Source organism: Trachemys scripta, chromosome 8 (assembly GCF_013100865.1).
Source record: "Trachemys scripta elegans isolate TJP31775 chromosome 8, CAS_Tse_1.0, whole genome shotgun sequence".
NCBI classification, from domain to species: Eukaryota; Metazoa; Chordata; order Testudines; family Emydidae; genus Trachemys; species Trachemys scripta.
Genome location: NC_048305.1, coordinates 88,521,735 through 88,541,598, shown reverse-complemented (window position 1 = coordinate 88,541,598; position 19,864 = coordinate 88,521,735). Strand labels below are relative to the sequence as shown.

Sequence of the window (19,864 nt, the reverse complement as noted above, 5' to 3'; positions counted from 1 at the left end):
GGCTTTCAAATAATGTTACTATATGTATAGGCATTCTTTAAAAGCCTTTTGAAGAGTAATTTTCCCCTGGAGGTGCTCTAGTGAGCAACAATGTACTATAGCAGAAAGGGGACGGCATCTGTCGAAGACTTTTAAATGTTGCTGTTTTTCTTACCCACTTTATTCTTGAAATACTAGCAAAAAGACAAAAACAAAAACAAAAAACCCTAATCCTTATACTTATTTTATTTGCTTGAGTTGTATTTTATTTTCAGGGTGTGTATTTGACTTGAGATGTGGGTGATTGTAACTGGCTACATATGTATTGTGCTCTTGTCAAATGTTAGTTTAAAGAATCCTGAAGAATAAATTAACAGCATCCTGGATTTAGTTTCTGGTTTAGTTTCATTACTGGTTTAGTTTCATCTGGCTGGTTCTGTATTTTTTAGCCCTTTCAGTATTCCAGTGGCTGAGTTGTTGACTGTCTCTAGGGTTTCCTATAGCTGGGCAGTCCCTTCTCATCCCCATGTGCCTCTCTCCCCTCCCCGAATGCGTTGTGGGTTAAATGCATCAGTAAAGTTCATATTAGATATAGGGTTCTCTGGGGATGTTGTATGTGATTCACTTGTATCTAAGGAAGGTATATTTTTGAAGCCTAAACAGACAGTGGCCCTTCTTCTTGTTTGTAGCAGGAATTACTTTAGTGCCTTGAGACCGGAACTGGTCGAAATTGGAATTTCTGCTTCACAGGAGATACTGACATTTCAGCATTTGTTTTCAACTGAGTCAGACCAAAACCAAAAAAAGTCTAAATTTCTCATTTCCTGTGAAACAAAATGTACATAAATTATGCATTTTGGGTTGGGCGGAATGCTCCATTTTGAAAGGTTTCATTTTGATTTTGACTTTGTTTCTTTATTGTAATGTCATATAAAATAAATTTCTTAATGAAAAGTTGTTTCAAAAGAAAAAATGAAAACATTGCCTTCTGATAAGGTTGAAACAGTTGTATGCAGTACAGTTGTAGCCGTGTTGGTCCCAGGATATTAGAGAGACATGGTGGGTGACCAGTAAAAGATATTACCTCACCCACCTTGCCTCTCTAAGGTTGAAACAGAATATTTCAACCTTATCAGAATGCCTTGTTCGGTTTTTTTCTAAATGAAATTTAATTAAAATCAACTTGGAAAGTTGATTTCAATGAAATGGCATTTTCTCACAAAATGTTACATTGGAAAAATTAAAACCAGCTCTATTTGTAAAACTTAGAAGTCAGAATTCCTGAAATTCTCTGTCCACATGTGGAATTTGCATGGCCAGAAATTCAGGTAGTTGCATGTTACCAAACCAAAGAAGCTACCAAAATGCTAACTAAAGAGGGTTGAATTTTTTCTTTCAGAACTTTTTTCTTAGGAATTATTATTATTATTATTTTTACGAAACAGTGTATTTTTGTGGAAAGTTAAATTTTTTTAATTTTCCTAATATTTTTTCCAGTGGGAGAAAAGAAAACAAAAACAAGAAAAAAAGCTTTTTTTTCAAAACTGAAAACTTTTTTTTTAACACCCCCCCCTTTTTTTCTCCCCCTTCCTTTCTCATAATATTTTAAGCCAGGCTTATGATTTTTTTGGATTCTGGAGGTTGGCAATACTGTTCCTGCCACTTTTCCAACCCCCTCCATATACATGTCCAGCACTTTAAATATTCCATCTTGTTTATTTTCAGTTGTCATGGCATAGGAGTTTGAAGTGGATGGGCGAGACAAGGGTGTAACACACTAGATCGTGGGCCTTACAGAAGGGTGAGGAAAAGATTGCTAATTGAATGATTTTGCACTGGATTTGAGATTTGGCCATCAGTGTTCCCATTTTTTTAGAAAATATCTTCCTCCCAACCCACATTCCTGCCCTTCCCACCAAGTTTGCTGGTTTAGATTGAGTAGCCTCAGTGAAACAGTGGTGCATGTAACCTAACAGGCGGGCAGGTTCCCAGCATCAGACATTTGTTATAAGGATTTCTTTCACAGTATTCTTTTCAGCACAAATTCTGACCTAGTTATACTCACATGGGGCCTTTTTAAACACAACTAATTAAAATTTACTTTTTTTTTTTTTTTAAAGGAACGCACTACGTGAAAAAACCTTGAGTCAAAATGATCGCTACCTAGACGTCTGCAGCTACAGGAACTATTAGCAAGTAGATACTGCATTATTTTGCTCTTCATAAATATTTATTTAAAAAATAACAATATTTTTGCAATCAAATCTGTTTAATTCTGAAATGGTGGTTGGCAGTGCTTGATAAACATTATCATTTTAATATTTAAACAGAGGGGAGGAAACATTAATGATTAATTTTAATAAATGAATTGATAACATTTTAGTGCTATATAATATATGGAGTGTCTCTTTCTGTCCTGCAGGATGTTAAGTTTCAACTTCTTTCAAGACATCCCTGCTCATTTTAATCTTAATTTTACTCTTACTATTTAAACCCAGTTAAATCCATTCAAGTCATTGGAGCTATTCCCAGGTTTATATCTGTATAACTGAGATTTTTCTCTGTATCGATTACTATTTCTCAGATCAGATCTGAGAAGACACATTTTGTGGAGGAGAATAAGAAATATCTTTAAGTACATAAATACCAATAGGATCACTTCTGAAATGCACACAAATGCACATTTTGCAATGATGTGCTTTTTTTCACTCGGCTAGTAAACATTACATATATTTTGAAAGGTTAAGTTTTAATGAATCTCAGTGCAGACAAACAATACCAACATACTAAAAGGGTTTGCTTTATTTTTATCACTACTTCATGACATTTTCAAGGAGTGAAATATGAGGGATTATTAGAGAACATATGACATTTAGATGAGTTGGAATAAGTGAATTAGGAAACTACCGCATTGAACAATAAGCAAGAATATGTGACAGTTTGTCAGAAAAACCTTTTCAATTATCTTTATTGGATCCTGGTAATATGTGTAGACTTATTTTTCATGCAATTATTTTTTTTCTTTATGAAATGTGATCTATGTGCTGTGATAATTATCTAAGTGGCTGCACTGGTATGTCTTTACCTCATCTCAGAGTTTCTAATTTTCAAAAACTTGAAGAATTTGCAGAATTAGCCCAAGGATGAACTTGGCCAAATAGCTATAGTTCAAATGCCCTGTAATCCAAACTGTGAAAAATGGGTGATCTAAGAAAATATGTTAAAGTTTTGTACTCAAACATAAACTCTAGATACAGTGGAAACTTTTGTGTCAGATGACAAAATATACATACTGCATTTTTAGTATTAAAGTTGTTCAACACACCTTGTTTCGCAAAGGGAATTCCTCTAGTGGTAAACTTCTATATAGGCTTGAAAAATCAGATTAACTTTGGAAATGTGTCTTGGCTTATTTATACAGCAATTTTAATGACAGCTATATAAAGAGACTGGGCCAGATTCTCAACTGTTGTAAATCGGCCTAGCCTATTGCAGTTAATGAAGTTCTGCTGATTTACAGTAGTTTGTGGAACCAGTTTCATGCCTATGAAATGTAACTGAAACTGTATAATCTACTCCCAGTGAGGTACTTCCTTTTTTTAAAATAAAACATTAAGTTCTCCTCCTGCCACACCTGGACATTTTAGTTAGGCTCCATCAACAAGTCAGATGTCCTGTATTGAGGGAACTGCTGCCACCATCATCACACTTCATAGTTAGGCCCTGCCCAGTGAACCTGACATCAGGGTGAAATTCTGGCCCCACTGAAGTCAGTGGCATTGGGTAACTCCACTTAATTCAGAAGAGGGAGTGAACAGCCTCTTGGATATAGTTAACTCCACTCGTATTTCAGTGTAAGTTAGGCAGTATCTGACCCTGTATTGCTCTTAGCCGAACTTTGACAGGTGCTTTTGCAATTGAGAATGGAATTGCATTTTTAGGCTGGCCTATCAACACTTAGATGGTATGGCCACACTTTACACTGTTTTGCACCTTATGGACCTGAGGTTGCAAGGTTATTATGGGGGCGGTTGTGGTACTGTTACCCTTACTTCTGCGCTGCTGCTGGTGACTGCTCTGCCTTCAGATCTGGACAGCTGGAGAGCAGTGACTGCTGGCCAGGAGCCCAGCTCTGAAGTAGAGCCACCAGCAGCTGCACAGAAGTAAGGATGGCATGGTATGGTATTACCACCATTATTTCTGCACTGGTGCCTGCAGCGCTGGGCCCTCAGTCAGCAGCCTCCACTCTCCAGCCACCCAGTTCCGAAGGCAGCAGCACAGAAGTAAGAGTGGCATTGTACGGTATTGCCACCCTTACTTCTGCGCTGCTGCTGGCAGAGTGCTGCTTTCAGAACTAGGCACCCAGCCAACAGCCACCACTCTCCTGCCGCCCAGCTCACAAGGCAGCGCAGCAGTAAGGGTGGCAATACCGCGACCCCCCCAAAATAACCTTGTGATCCCCTTGCAACTCCCTTTTGGGTCAGGATCCTCAATTTGAGAAATGCTGGTCTCCCCCGTGAAATCTGTATAGTATAGGGTAAAATACCCATGAGCGACGCAGTTAAACTGACTGGACTCCCAGAGTAGAGAGCACTGTATTGATGGGAGGGCTTCTAGCTACTGCCTATCAGGGAGATGGAGTACCTACTTTCACGGGAGAAGCTCTCCCATGTTGTGAATGTAGACAAGCACTCAGTACAGTAAAACCTCAGAGTTACGGACACCTCAGGAATGGAAGTTGTCCGTAACGCTGAAATGTTCGAGACTCTGAACACAACGCAGCTCCGGTTCCAGCAGTTAACACTCCAGGCCAGGTTCCGGAGGCAGCTAGGCAGCTTCCTTGCAGGGTGGAAGGGGGGATGGTGTTGAAAACAGTGCATCCCCAGGGGTGGGCAGGAGAACAGTACCCAGGCCTGCCGAGAGGAGATGAAAACAGCACTCATGGATTACAGGAAAGCAGCCAGGATCTAATGCTGCTCCTGCTCCGGCTGCCTTGGACTGGCAGCAGGGACTCACAGCTTTGCCTGGAAATTTCAGCATCTTCAATTCCTAGCTATAAGTGGGTGCCCTGGGGTAGCCCAGATGTGCCTACCTGTAAGATGCGGTATAGGCACCATACAGTATTTGCTTTTTTTGGTGTCTCTGCTGCTGTCTGATTGGTTACTTTTCACATGGTGTCCAGTTGACAGGTCAGTCCTTAATTCTGGTGTTCGTATTTTTGAGGTTCTACTCTATTATGAGATCAACTGCTTTTCACCATAAAGGTGACTTGAAGGGAAATCAAACTTTGATTTAGTCCCTTTTTTGTTGCTTGATAAAAGAAGGACTGACTGTTTGTTTTCCACTTCCTTCCCCCCCCCCCAAATCTGCATATTTTAATATTGCGTATTCACATCTTGTCTATAGTGTTTTTAGCAGACAAATATCACCACTTACATCAAGCAAGTAAAACACAACACATGAGGATGTGCTTTTTATTTAGAATTTTTATTACACTCTATTAAAACTATATATACATTTTAAAGTGTATGGTTACTTGCAAAATTAGAGCTGATCCAATTTCAGATTTTGAACAACCCCCTACATTTTGATGTGGATTGGTGTGTAGTATTAATTATACATGAATGAGCCAATGTATTATGCCAGTCTTGGATTCTGATGACATATCGTTAGTTTATCAGAGATAGAGTCAAACTTTTATAGTAACCTCAACCACACTTATAAGTTTGCACTCAATTGTATACACACAATATTTTTATCTATTCAAACCCCCAAATTTGCACTCCAAATATTTGCACATGCCATATGAGTGGATGTGTGTAAACACAAAAGCTTGGGGGAGGGATTATACTTCAGAATTATGGGTATATATTTAAAGGCTACTTATGTGCATATAACAATGTGTAGGCCTATTTTGTGTCATTTTTAAAAAATTGCTGAAATGGTGCCATAGGAGGTTAGCTGTAGCACACTTCAAGGGATCTCCCAACAATCTGAAAAAATTTCATACATTGATTTGTTAAACTGATTGTTTCAAAACTGTCCCTTTAAAAAGGAAAGAAATAATTAAAGCAAGTTTGAGGGAACCATTTGTTCCATAAGTCAGTAGGGATTTCTACTTTGTAGATCAGAATGGCATTTATAGTAGCTGAATTTAAATCCAGAAGACAGTTACTTTGTTTGATGTGTTCCATCTTGTCTATATCATAAAAGATAAGTGTGTGACAATTAAATGCTTTTATTATAATTCTGTCTATTATAGATGATCATGAATCTCACAATTCTAGTTCAGTAAATCCCATGGTGATCTTGGTCTATGAGAATTTTCAAACTTAATACGCTTCTTTATTTTTAGAGGGTATGTGTACATATATCTGTGCTTTGACGCCTAACTAATCTGAACTAAAAATAAACAAAAAACCCTAAATACAGAACAATAGGTCTGATTCACCACTGTTTACTGTAGTTTTTACACTGGCATGACATTGGTAACACTGGAGAAATGCCATGATGAATCAGGCCCAATAGGTGTTTTACCTTCTAGCTAGGATGTGAACAGGGAGAAACATTCTTTAAAATTATAATAGGCTGGACTGAGATCTCAGATGAGATGCCATCTTCTGTTGCCTTATTCGCCCACCTTTCCCACAAGCACCTTCACACTTTCTGGCATGTAATTCTTACACATGAAATGTCTTCTGCATTCTATTCTGTCACTTTTCAAATCCTCCCTCAAGACCCATTTCTACTATGATGCTCACAGTAAATTGTTAATGGATAAAGACCAGGCATGTGACCACTAAGGATTACTAATAACGTTAATATCTTTTTTTTAACCAAAACAAATTTTTGTTTGGTTAAAGACAAGGTGGATGAGGTAATATTTTTTTATTGGACCAGCTTCTCTCTCTCTCTCTCTCGCCAACAGACATTGGTTCAGTAAAAGATATTACCTCACGCACCTTGTTGCTCTAATATCCTGGGACCGACACAGCTACAAGTACACTGCATATGTTTCTCTTACTATCAAGAACTTTTGCTGGTTACTTTTGCCCTTATTTTCAGTTTCCCACTCCCTCCATTGCTGTTATGCCTACCTGATGCATCTTATTTTAAATTATATTGCCTGCTGCAATGAGTTTGCTGACTCAGTACAAATAAGTCGTCATAATTATACCAGATTTTATAGGGCACTGTTGTTTTCACTGTTTTTTTTTTAACAGTAGGATGAAAAGTTAAGGGAAGAAAATAACTTGTCTTCACTCATCTGAAACTGATGTCTCAGCTGCCAACGCGTCTGTTGATTCACTTACATTCTCTTGTTCCTTCAAAAAAAATTTAGACAGCTCCCACTGAGAGGATGACTGTACATGTAGGCTAAGCATGAAATCCTTTACTTTATTATAAATGAAAAAGAAATCAGCCAATGCCCCTAAGCAGAAACATCTCCCTTCTAAAATTCAGGGTAACAGTTTTTAAAATATTGGAAGAATCAGATGCCTTCATTTACACCAGTGTAAATCTGGAGTAGCTCTGTTAATTTCAGTGGAATTGGACTGCTTGTCTGTAGATTGTGTCTGTGTATTCACACAGGAATGCAGGATTCAAATTTAAAGGGAATAATGGTACCCTTTTTTATTTTTACTCCCTGAGTAATGTTGAGCATAGGAAATAGCATGGAATAGTTAGGACAATGAATAGACTAAAAAAAGTGAGTCTGCCATAGGTACTCGGAGTATAAGACAGGCAACTGTACAGCTTTGTAATATGAAAACAGCTGTCCTTTTTTCTGGTATGTCAAACACACTAACTTTTCATTAATATGTTGTTATTTATTATTGTATTGTTCCCTAAAACACAAGTAATGAATGAAGTATGTATGTACATCCTTAGAACATGAATAGCACTGGCCATGTTAACTCTTGCCAGTTGGCATTTGGACCAATCACCAACTTAGAGATACTTGTGTGTGTCTTTTAATTAGCCATATGCAAAGTGTACAAAGTGCAGAATTTTCAAGAAAGAAATATCAGAGAAGGTATTTTTCTACTTGCCTATAAAATATTTGCATTTTGAGGTAATTGCATCCAGTGTGGATTGAAAAAAAACCCTAAACTAAATTTTTTAATGTTTTAAGATTCCTTTTCTGACTACTTGTTTCTCTACCTGACTGCCTGCAGAGTTTCATATGTGAGCTACAAACATATTTTTTTAAATGAAACCAGAGGCCATATTATTTTCTAACTTGGGTGTAAATCTGGAGTAACTCCACTAGTCAATGAAGTTACATCAGTATAAGTGGAAGGAGAATTGAGGCCCAGGAATTTATCTGTGTTTCAGATCTAAGGGTCCGATTTTCCTTGTTACAGCTGAAGAGAGGAGGGAATACAAAGGAGCTGTTTGGGCCTCCGCAAACCTGAGGCCAGTTCTGTATAGTCCCAGTCCCTGGCATAGTTTAGAGTAGCCTTAGCCTCTTTAAACTGTAACCTAATGCTCTAAATTACATCAGCTGCAAACGGCTCCCCATGGCTGATCCAACAGCTCGGGATAGCTAGTGTCTAGGGCACTCCATCTGTGCTCTAGGCCTGTGCCCTGCAACAGGAGCTCATAGCATGATAACAAAGGGAGTCACTGTAATGACACTATATCACCTTAGGGTCCTGTCCCCGTCCCCCCACCCCAGCAGAGGGAGGAGGAGCTAACATTTCACTTTTGCCTCTCAAGCCATCTGTTGTTAATTTGCAGATTTCTCATTCTGACAGAGGTGGGGAAGTATTTGAAAGCCCTTTGCTGCCTGGAATTGACAGGAGTGTAGAACTTTTTACATTCCTTTTAAGTAAGGAAATTCTGCCTAGCTCTTTATTTTAAAAGTTTGTAAATGACTATTATGTGACTATAAACAATTACCTGGGATATAGCAGCTGCTCCTGATTCTCATCTGCTGAAATTTATTTTTGTTTTCCAAATTATCATCCCAAATTTCCAATGATTATTAAATAAATAAAAATCGATAACCTGTAAACTTGCCCTTGCACTTTTTCTGTGATTAGAAAGAAGAGTTAAATATGATGACTGACAAAAAGGAGGCAATGGTGTACATGTAAAACCTTCAGTTTAAGAAGCAGAGAGAGGAAGCAAATGCAAGCATGGCAGAGCTAGCCATGATGTCAAAGGGGAAGAGAACTCTGGTGAAAAGATGTGTATTCTGCACAGCTTTGTTGATTCCCATAATTGAGTGCAGGCTTTCTCATGTATCCCCTAGGTATACTGACATGGTAGAACTCACTTTTCACCTCTTTCACAAAGCCACCTTCCCTACATAACTAAAAGGGACATTCATGGAAGATGCAACTAGATGTTTTCACCAGTAGTAGTAATGGTATAACTTTAAAAGAATTCACACTGGGAGTTTGACCCTATTTTTGATGTGAGGAAACTTAATATAAAGAAGCAAAATATGTTTACATAATATATTATGTAATATGCTATTAGTATAATAAATTGCAATATGGCATGTAACTTTTTAAAATCACTAATGAACATGTTCAGTACCTTATTTCTAAACTCTGAAAAGTTATGAACAGATTAACATAATATTGAAAAGATAAGATAAAAACAAGCTACCTTAATGGTGAATTTGAGAAAAGATAAAAGCTTAATTTGATTAAGGAGAGAGAACAATGGATTTTTCAGATCTTTTATCAATCAAGTTAAGAGCCTTTTTAAATATACCTGAGTGTTTCTTTCTTAATAAGGTCATCCATCTGACGTTTTGATTGAAAAGTATTATTATTATTATTATTATCATCCAGATTTAAACCATAAAGTGAGTTCTGCTGGCATTATAGTCTGTCTTAAAGATTTTTTTAAAATGTCTATCCACTCTGAAAATGGGCATTATGGAAACATGTACCAGCTACGATTTAAAATTTTCTAGGAAGATAATTGGTGGTAGTCTTTTTCAGTAGGCCCTAGAAGTCTTCCATTAAACAACAAAATAACTTTAATTAAATGTTTACATAACTAACACAACAGCAACTAGGTCCTGGTGCTGATTGCAGCCCACTGTCCAGAGCCCTGTCTTCCAAAATGGAGGATGACGGTTGCTCTTTGCAGCTAAACCCAACCTTACATAACAGCAGCTGTTCCACACATCCTTCTTTTTTAATAATAATAATAAAAAGAATAAGACTGTGAAGCTGCATATATGTATACTTCAAAGCCCCAGTCTTGGTCTCTCCAAAGTAGTAGTACTGCACCTAATTCTTGAACTGACATTTTACTGTAAACTGAATCATGTGTACAGAAACAATGCTGCAAATCTGGTTCTAGCTTTGACTGCTTTGGAATATTCTTTAATGCTCCTTATTGCTCCTCCTGAAGTTATGTCTATTCCCAACTGTCTGGTAGGTGATCTCTAGTCCCTCCTTTAGAAGCAGCAAAATAGCTTTCAGGGTATTGTTATACCGTCTGCTTTCCTTGATGGGAAGGAGAAATGGGCTTCATGCCAAACGGTGTCCAAATTTTATTTTTTCTCATTCAGGCTGAAATTGAGAATTTCACATTTGTTCCCTGATGTGGATTCAGTGGCAATGAGTTCATTGAATTCTGAGCAGCCAATATCCATACTCTGCTTAGCTGGCACTGCTGTTTTCACCTACCCATCCCTGTGGGAGTTGCACTCTTGTGTGGAAAAGGAGTTTCTCAAAGTTTCCATTTTTTCCAAGCTCACAAACTATGCAGACTCTATGCACAGATGAGAGCAGGAAACTCTTGGGTGAAAAGCACTGTCCACACCAGTTACTAAGCTTAACTAATTTAAAGCTTTGATAAGGAAACTTTAGGACAATATATTACCGTCTTAATCAAGCATAAAGCATAAGTAAAGCAGATCGAACAGGATAGAGCAATCAATTACTCAGTCCAGGGGTGCATGAAGGCTGTTTCTATCTTTGTCAGATCCGTGCTGGTTTGATCTGGTGTAAGTTCTGCCTTGCTTCCCACCCTCCCCCAGTTTGTTAAACATATCCTTTCATACCTTGCTTCATAACATCACACAAATACAAATTATTAAAACTACCCCATCTACAAACATTTAATTCTAAATATATTTCTAATACACTTTTACTTATCCTGTTAAAGCTGTAATTGGTATTCCTTATCTATCTTTTTAAACCACTGCTTTCATATATTCATTATTTCTTACAACTCTTCTATTATTGTTACTTATCTCAGTTATCTGCTTTTTGTGTCCTTGGAGTTGCTGGCTAGTCCTCCCTAGTCTGTTTTACTAGGGAGCTCTACATCTAGCTAGTAATCACACTTTTGTCTGGTTGCTTCCCCCTGTTATCTACACAGACTGAGGATCCACTGTAGATAAGACACAAACCAGCTTTCTGATTTTTTACAGTCTTTGAAATCTTTGTCAACAAGAAACACAGAAAGCAGAAAAGTTCCCTTTTACATTTTCTTATAACATCTACTTCTATACGATTATTTAATATAAATGTATTAACAGTTCAATATACATTTCTTTACAAAAGTATTAAATATATCTAGGGCCTCTGCACCAACTACCATCAATAAGAAGGCCACTTCACTGGCTGGTACTATTCATTTTATCTGCATCCACTTCAATCATATGCAACAAGGATTTCTGTTTCAAAAACTTCCATGGTTCCTCCACATTTCCCCGAAACCTTACTCCTGGTGGAGGTTTCCAGCTATCCATCCTTAGTGGGTTTATATGTGTAGTTCAGGTATCTGGAATCGCTGTGAAAATTCTTTGATTGCTCTTAAATATATCTAAATATCTATACCATGTGGTGCTATTCTTAGTAGGGTATGGAGCAATTGTATTTAACACTTACGTTATTTTTATTTGTACATTACATAATTACAAAACAACACCCAAAACTTGGAGTTGACTGCAGCCCCTGCAGTTCAGAACCCTGCCTTACTAAGAGGAAGGTGACCTATACACAGAACAAATTTCCAAACCCCCATGTTGGCTTAGCTGGAGTAGTCAGTGAGTAGGGGTGTACAGTTAAGGCTCCGTCCATTCCCTGTCCCTCCCTGTACATTCCTCATCCACCTCTGCAGTTAAGGGAGGGAGAAAATGGCCCACTAATCTCTTTATCATGAAAGCTGAATGTACAAATGTAGAATTATGTACAAAAAACCTGCATTCAGAAATAAAACAATGTAAAACTTTAGAGCCTACAAGTCCACTCAGTCCTCCTTCTTGGTCAGCCAATCACTCAGACAAACAAGGTTCCTTACAATTTGCAGAAGATAATGCTGCCTGCTTCTTGTTTACAATGTCACTTGAAAGTGAGAACAGGAGTTCACATGGCACTGGTGTAGCTGGCATTGCAAGATATTTATGTGCCAGATGAGCTAAGATTCATATGTCCCTTCATGCTTCAACCACCATTCCAGAGGACATCTTCCATGTTGATGATGGGTTCTGCTTGATAACGATCCAAAGCAGTGCAGAGTGATGCATGTTCATTTCCATCATCTGAGTCAGATGCCACCAGCAGAAGGTTGATTTTCCTTTTTGGTGGTTTGGGTTCTGTAGTTTCTTCATCAGAGTGTTGGACTTTTAAGACTTCTAAAAGCATGCTCCACATCTCATCCCTCTCAGATTTTGGATGACACTTTAGATTCTTAAACCTTAGGTCCAGTCCTGTAGCTATTTTTAGAAATCTCACATCAGTACCTTCTTTGCATTTTGTCAAATCTGCTGCAAAAGTGTTCTTAAAACGAACATGTGCTGGGTCATCATCCAAGACTGCTATAACATGAAATATATGCAGAATGCGGGTAAAACAGAGCAGGAGACATACAATTCTCCCCCAAGGAGTACAGTCACAAATGTAATTGACACATTATTTTTTTAATGAGCATCGTCAGCATGGAAACATGTCCTCTGGAATGGTGGCCAAAGCATGAAGAGGCATACGAATTTTTAGCATATCTGGCATGTAAATACCTTGCAACTTTGGCTACAAAAATGCCATATGCATGCCTGTTCTCACTTTCAGGTAACGTAAATAAGAAGCGGGTAGCAGTATCTCCCATCAATGTAAACAAACTTGTTTGTTTTAGTGATTGGCAGAATAAGAAGTAGGATTGAGTGACTTGTAGGCTCTAAAGTTTTACACTGTTTTGTTTTTGAGTGCAATTATGTAACCAAAAAAAAATCTGCATTTGTAAATTACACTTTCACGATAAAGAGAATTCACTTTGGTACTTGTTTGAGGTGAATTGAAAAATACTATTTCTTTTGTTTATCTTTTTTACAGTGCATATATTTGTAATCAAAAATAATAACATAAAGTGAGCACTGTGCACTCCGTATTCTGTATTGTAATTGAAGTCAATATTGAAAATGTAGAAAAACATCCAAAAATATTTAATAAATTTCAATTGGTATTCTATTGTTCTAAGTGCGATTAATTTTTTTGAGTTAATTGCGTGGGTTAACTGCAATTAATTGACAGCCCTAATAATAATGTAAAGTGAGCACCGTATACTTTGTATTCTGTGTTGTAATTGAAATCAATATATTTGAAAATGTAAAAAGCATTCAAAATATTTTAAATAAGTGGTATTCTGTTACTGTTTATCAGTGTGATTAATCACTATTATTTTTTTTAATTGCTTGAGAGCCCTAATTGCAACTGAAGTAATATGACATTGTAACCAGCTGGCCTTCTCCCCAGCACACAAAAGGACCCACAGCCAAACCCATTGTCTTTCCAGTCAGTTTTATTTTCCCAACATAAGCAAAACTAACAAAATCAATTCCTCAGCCCACTCTGGTTTACAGCTCCTGTGGCACTTTCCCCTTTAACTCTGTCCTTCCTGCTTCAGGGCTTCTTGCAGAAATCTTCCATGTTCTGTTCACTGAGCACCCTCATGCCAGGCTTTCTCTTTGGAGCTCTTTGGCTTTTTTCCCCCAGCAGGTTCCCACAGCTTCCCTGCTCCACGTGACTCTGGCAGTCTACCGGCTGCTCCTGCTTCACTTACCAGGTCTCACTCTGCTCTAGGTTCAGTGTGCTCTCCTTTAAACCTAACTGGGGACAACTGACCAGTTGGGGCCAGTCCCCCTGTGCAACATCTTCAAGGTGAAGCTCTCACCTTTGCTTCACTCCTGAAATCCTCCCCATCTCCTGCCTCCACTTCTCTCACTGATTTCTTCCAAGAGAAAATTGACAAAATATTACATGAATTTCTCCCTCCTGTCTGCTTGCCTTCTTTTTCTCCTTCCTTCTTCCCCCACTACAAATCTCTTCTCCTCTTTCCTGTCACAAATGCAAACATTTTGTCTGCTCTCCTCATCTGATCCCTCCACTCGCCCCAAGGACCCCATCCCATCTGCTGATCTCCCTTGCAACCCACGGTCATTCCCTCCCTTACTCTTCTCCTTAATCTCCCACTGTTTGTTTGGCTTTTCACCTCATGATACAAGCATATTTAATATCTCTCCTCTCATCTTTAAAAAATGATCTTTGTCCATACTCCCCATCTCCCTTTTCGTTTTTATCACTAAGCTCCTTGAATGCCTTGTTTACAGTCACTATCTGGAGTTCCTCTCCTCCAGTTCCATTCTAGACCCTCTCCTATGTGATTTCTACCCCTTTCATACCACTGAAGCCACTGTCACCAAAGTCTCTCATGATCTTTTCCTAGCTGAAGCTCAGAACCAGTACTCCATTCTCACCCTCCTTGAGTTGTCATAGAATCATAGAAATGTAGGACTGGAGGGACCTTGATAATTCCTCTAGTGTCCATTCCTCTGTAATGAGGCAGGACTAAGTATTATCTAGACCATCCTTGACAGGTGTTTGTTTAACCCAGGGATTGGCAACCTTTGGCATGTGGCCCGTCAGGAAAATCTGCCTGTGGGCAGGGACGGTTTGTTTACCTGCAGCGTCTGCAGGTTCGGCCGATCGCAGCTTCCACTGGCTGCAGTTTGCCGTTCCAGGCCAATGGGAGCTGCGGGAAGCAGCGGCCAGCACATCTCTTGGCCCGCAGCCCCCATGCTGCTTGATAAATTAGTTGATATATGGATATTTACTTTGTATATTTTGACATGTGATGTTGACAATTTGTGTTTTAATGGTTATGAAGCTTAAGTTTTTGAATTGCAATGTCTATCATTATTAATTATTGTCTGATCCCCCTATTGTCTGACCCTCATAATTTCCCACAACAGTGAACATTTAAATTGATCAAAATGAAAAAGCCTGTACTCCATAATTTGCACAATTATGAACATTTAAATAAATAAATCTTTAAAAATGTTTAAAAATAAACATATAATCGGTCAAAATTATACAAAAATTGAATTTTGTCTAGCCTAATTAACTCTGTTGATTTTATGTGACTATATGTATTTATTCTGTGCTCTTTCCATAGCTGCAAAGATGATCATAATAAGACTTAGTGAGAATTCATTCTTTCCATCAGAGCGGGGTAAATTCATGACTGATATAACACCACTGGAGTGTTTCACTGGAGTGTTTCACCTGAGTTGAATTTGGCCCATTCAGCCAAATTGCAAACCTAGGGTAAACAGATGTATGTCACTGGTCAAATTCAGCAGTGGTGTAAATGGTGATGAAAGGTATATATCTAAATTGGTCAGAAATAAGTGGTAGTGTAACTTGATTAATTTGGTATTCAGAGAGGTAATATAAGGACAGCTTACATGATGGAGTGGAGTATGTTTGGAAGAGGCACATTGCTGGAAAAGCAACCAACAGGAGGTTGTAAGTTAAACCACTTCTCCTCTCCCTCAGTGTGCATGCACACAGTTTATTATACCACCTGCCTCCCTGTCTTTTTCTCTCCACACCACCACTGGCTGAACATGTGCCTGTTAAACCATGCATTGTTGGTCTGGAGATGCTGCTGGAAGTTATTCATGAAGAGGGAGCATCCTACATAGCCTCTCTGAGGTGTCCCCCAGCACATTTCCTGCTCTCCTTGTTGCATAGCAAAGGAAATCAGTAGACCTATTTTTGATGAGTGTTCCAGGGTGCAGAACACAGGGCTGGCATTTTAAGCAGAACTAATCTAAGCTGATGATAATGCCCATGTATTTTTCTTAATGCAGAGTTCAATTTCATAAACAACTGAAGGGACATTTTTCTGCCTTAATAACATAGACAATTGCCCTACTTTAATAGTGATCCCATAGAGCCCTATAGTGGCAATATAGATGCATCTCAGGCAACCAAAGGTGGTGGTTCGGTTTCTAATTCCCTATTCTCTTTTATAGTGGTTGTTATTACTTTGAGACCTTCCAGGCATTTTGCAGGCAGTAAAATGGAAAGCTAATGTATCCTGGAAATTTTACAGTTCTCATACTAAACTCATACTGACCAGCATAATAGGAAAGGGTAGCTCCCAGCAGCTTCCACAACAGGTTGATGATTGATGATGTATGCAAATAAAGAACATAGCAATCTCTATAAAGGAAAAAAGATGATGCTTTTTTGGCCAGTGATGCTCTTCTCAGTTTATCCCAAAATTGCTAGGGAAATTGAGGGTGGCAAGAACAGCTTAAATAGTGAAAGAGGAAAAATGCAAAATGGTGAAACATACGTTCATGGAAAACAGGGCTGTAAAAAACAAGACAACTGGAATATGCTGTCTGTAGGTTTACTGAGTGAAGCAAAAGTGAATCAAAACAAGTCATTCCTCAGTACTATGTGGCGTGACTGTGTAGTAATAAAATTTAAACTCATTGCTATGATCCTTGTGAATTTCTTGGTGTAACTATATGTGGAAGGTCTCCAACAATGGATTCATCTTTTCTGGGGGGGTACTTTTTGGGTCCTCTTTGTCTCATTAACTTAATTGAAAATGGAGCTTGTATGTTTAAAAAGCTAAGGTACATATTCAATAAAGATGGCTATGTTAATGGGTTTTTTCAAGTTTTGAGGTATAATCTTCTATTGTGATTTCCTGAAGACAATAATTTTGGTTTGCAAAGGACATTATGATTCTTCTTAGACAAAGATGTATATGTTTATTTTATAGGCCAATAGTGATATCAACTCTTTTTCCTGCCATATGACTTGTGATATTTCTTTAGCTGGCTCTTCCGAAGGTGATTAGCCTAAGATATTCCTTTTTCTTAGAATTTGAATCTTGCTTGATTTTAAGCAGATGTAGTTAACATAGCACAATATATGTAGAGAAAAGGAAAATAATCTGTTGAGATGCCTCTACAAATCCACATGAGAGATTCACATCTCTCAGGCTATATATATACTTGGAGTTGGGGTGAGATTCCCAGCTTAAACAGACATACTTGAGCTAATTCTCATTGAGCTAGTGTGCTAAAAATAGTAGTGTAGTGGCAATAGCATGAGCAGCAGTAGCAGGAGCTACCATCTCTGAGTACATACCCATGGGATATGCGCCACTGCAGCTACACTACTATTTTTAGCACACTACCTCAGTGAGAGTTAGCATGAGTATGTCTACTCAAGCTGGAAATCACATCCCCATCTACAATTATAGACATAGCCTCAATTCTCCCTCAAGAAAATGTAGTTTTTAGAATGATTTTTCCTGTCATGAGAGGAACTTTTCTCTAGTGTGAAGATATTTCAAGTTCTGAAGATCAGATGTGAAATTACCCAAAGTTTTGGGGACTTTCAAATCGGGGGGCTCGGTGTGGAACATCTCTATTTTAAAACTCCAGGAGCAATTCTCTAATTATTTGCGAGTAAACAAATTGTTAACATCTTGTGGTTTAATCCTGCCCAGCAATATATAGGAGAGAACCATTGCATGCTCTGTGAAATCCAGAAAAAGCACAACACAGATGATTTTATAAGACATTATAATCCATGTGTTTGCAGGTACCAGGTATTTGAAGACAAAAATGCCTATTTAAATGCCTAACTGTGCATTTGAATATATGAATACCCAGTTTGCATGCACAGTTGTGAGAATTGTACACATAAATTAGGTTTGCACTTGTGCATCATTTTTGTACCCTGACATGTTTATCTTTGATAATTTGTCTGACACAAATACCAGAATATTAGATGATAGGATCAAGTATGTAGTGTTTAAGATCACTTAAATGTTTTTATATTATTATTATTTATTATTTATTTTATTTTAGTATTATTATTTTTATTACCATAGAACCTAGGAGACCTAGTCAGGGACCAGAACTACGTTTGTACTAGTTGCTGTTCAAACACAGAGTAAAGGACAGATCCTGCTCCAAAGGAATTACAATCCAAGTACAATAGAACCTCAGAGTTATGAACATGAGAATTATGAACTGATTGGTCAGGCATATAGCTCATTTGGAACCCAAAGTATGCAATCAGGCAGCAGAGACCAGACAAAAAAAATTAATACTGTACAGTACTGTGTTAAACATAAACGACTAAAATAAAAGGAGAGTATAAAAAAAAAAGATTTGACAAGGTAGGGAAACTGTTTCTGTGCTTATTGCATTTTAAATTAAGATAGTTAAAAGCAGCATTTTTCCTCTGCATAGTAAAGTTTCAAAGCTGTATTAAATCAATGTTCAGTTGTAAACTTTTAAAAGAACAACCATAAGGTTTTGTTCAGAGTTACAAACATTTTGGAGTTATGAACAATCTCCATTCCCGAGGTGTTTGTCACTCTGAGGTCTGGTCTATACTACCCGCCTGAATCGGCGGGTAGAAATCGACCTCTCGGGGATCGATTTATCGCGTCCCGTCGGGACGCGACAATCGATCCCCGAATCGGCGCTCTAACTCCACCAGCGGAGGTGGTAGTAAGCGCTGCCGACAAAAAGCGGCAGAAGTCGATTTTGCCGCCGTCCTCACAACGGGGTAAGTCGGCTGCAATACGTCGAATTCAGCTACGCTATTCACGTAGCTGAATTTGCGTATCTTAAATCGACTCCCCGCTGTAGTGTAGATGTACCCTGAGGTTCTACCGTATAGGACAAAAGATAACACATGGATATAGATAGACAGGGGAGTACAGGGAAACAGTGAGAAAATATTAGTCAGCATGGTAGGTAGTGGCCTCAGCACATTTGCAGTCTAGCAATTGTCAAAAAAAGTTTTAGGCATCACAGCAAAGAAAAGTTTTAAGGAGGGATTTAAAGGAGGATAATGAAGTAGCTTTGTAAATGTTTACAGCGGCTTAGTTCTCCAGCCACAATACAGCTCAACTGCTCTCCTCCTCAGCCAGTTCCAAACTTCCAGGTTTCCTCCCTTTTTAAGTCCTACACCCAGCATTGGTTTAGCAGAGCAGGATTAATTAAATAGATGGACAGCCATGGATCCGCAGGCCCCTAACAGGGCAGGCCATCTTGTTACAAGTCAGGACAACATTTTTGTAATGATAGATAATCCTGTTTGGGAAAGGGGTGGGCTGAGGACTATATGATGTCTGGATGTGGGGTTACTTTGCTTTGATGTGGGGATACTTTGCTTAATAAACAATTATTTGTGACAAGGACAGCATGGGAGACCAATGTAAGCAAACAAACTTATTTCTAACATGCCTTAATGTTTATTTATTTAGACATCTATGAAGCATCTATTCCTGGCAAATGAAATGTATGTATATAATGGATTGCCTAGACAACATGTTAGTTATTCACTATAGAAATAAGTTTGTTTGCTTACATTGGTCTCCCATGCTGTCCTTGTCACAAATAATTGTTTTTTTAAGCAAAGTATCTGTCTTGGGTAATTCATTGTTGTTGGTTGTAATTAAAAACTTAATTTCCAAAAAGTTTTCATTGCTTCCTATGATCTCTGAAACTTTCAGACTAAAAGGAACTCAGCAATATGGGTATAGTTTTCCCTTAGTAAGGATAATGTAGAAAAACTGTGGT

General features: G+C 38.2%; 1 protein-coding gene across 5 annotated transcripts in view; it reads left to right on the top strand.

Annotated features, from left to right (window-relative positions):
- The window catches only part of LRRC7 (leucine rich repeat containing 7), a 335,582-nt gene that overhangs the window by 92,947 nt on the left and 222,771 nt on the right, over positions 1–19,864 (top strand). For all 5 annotated transcript variants that reach the window (XM_034779104.1, XM_034779107.1, XM_034779103.1 and 2 more), the window contains exon 2: positions 2,100–2,175. In XM_034779104.1, coding sequence (XP_034634995.1) covers position 2,175 — 1 coding nt within the window. In that variant the 5' untranslated portion in view covers positions 2,100–2,174. The remainder of the gene's footprint in view (positions 1–2,099; positions 2,176–19,864) is intronic.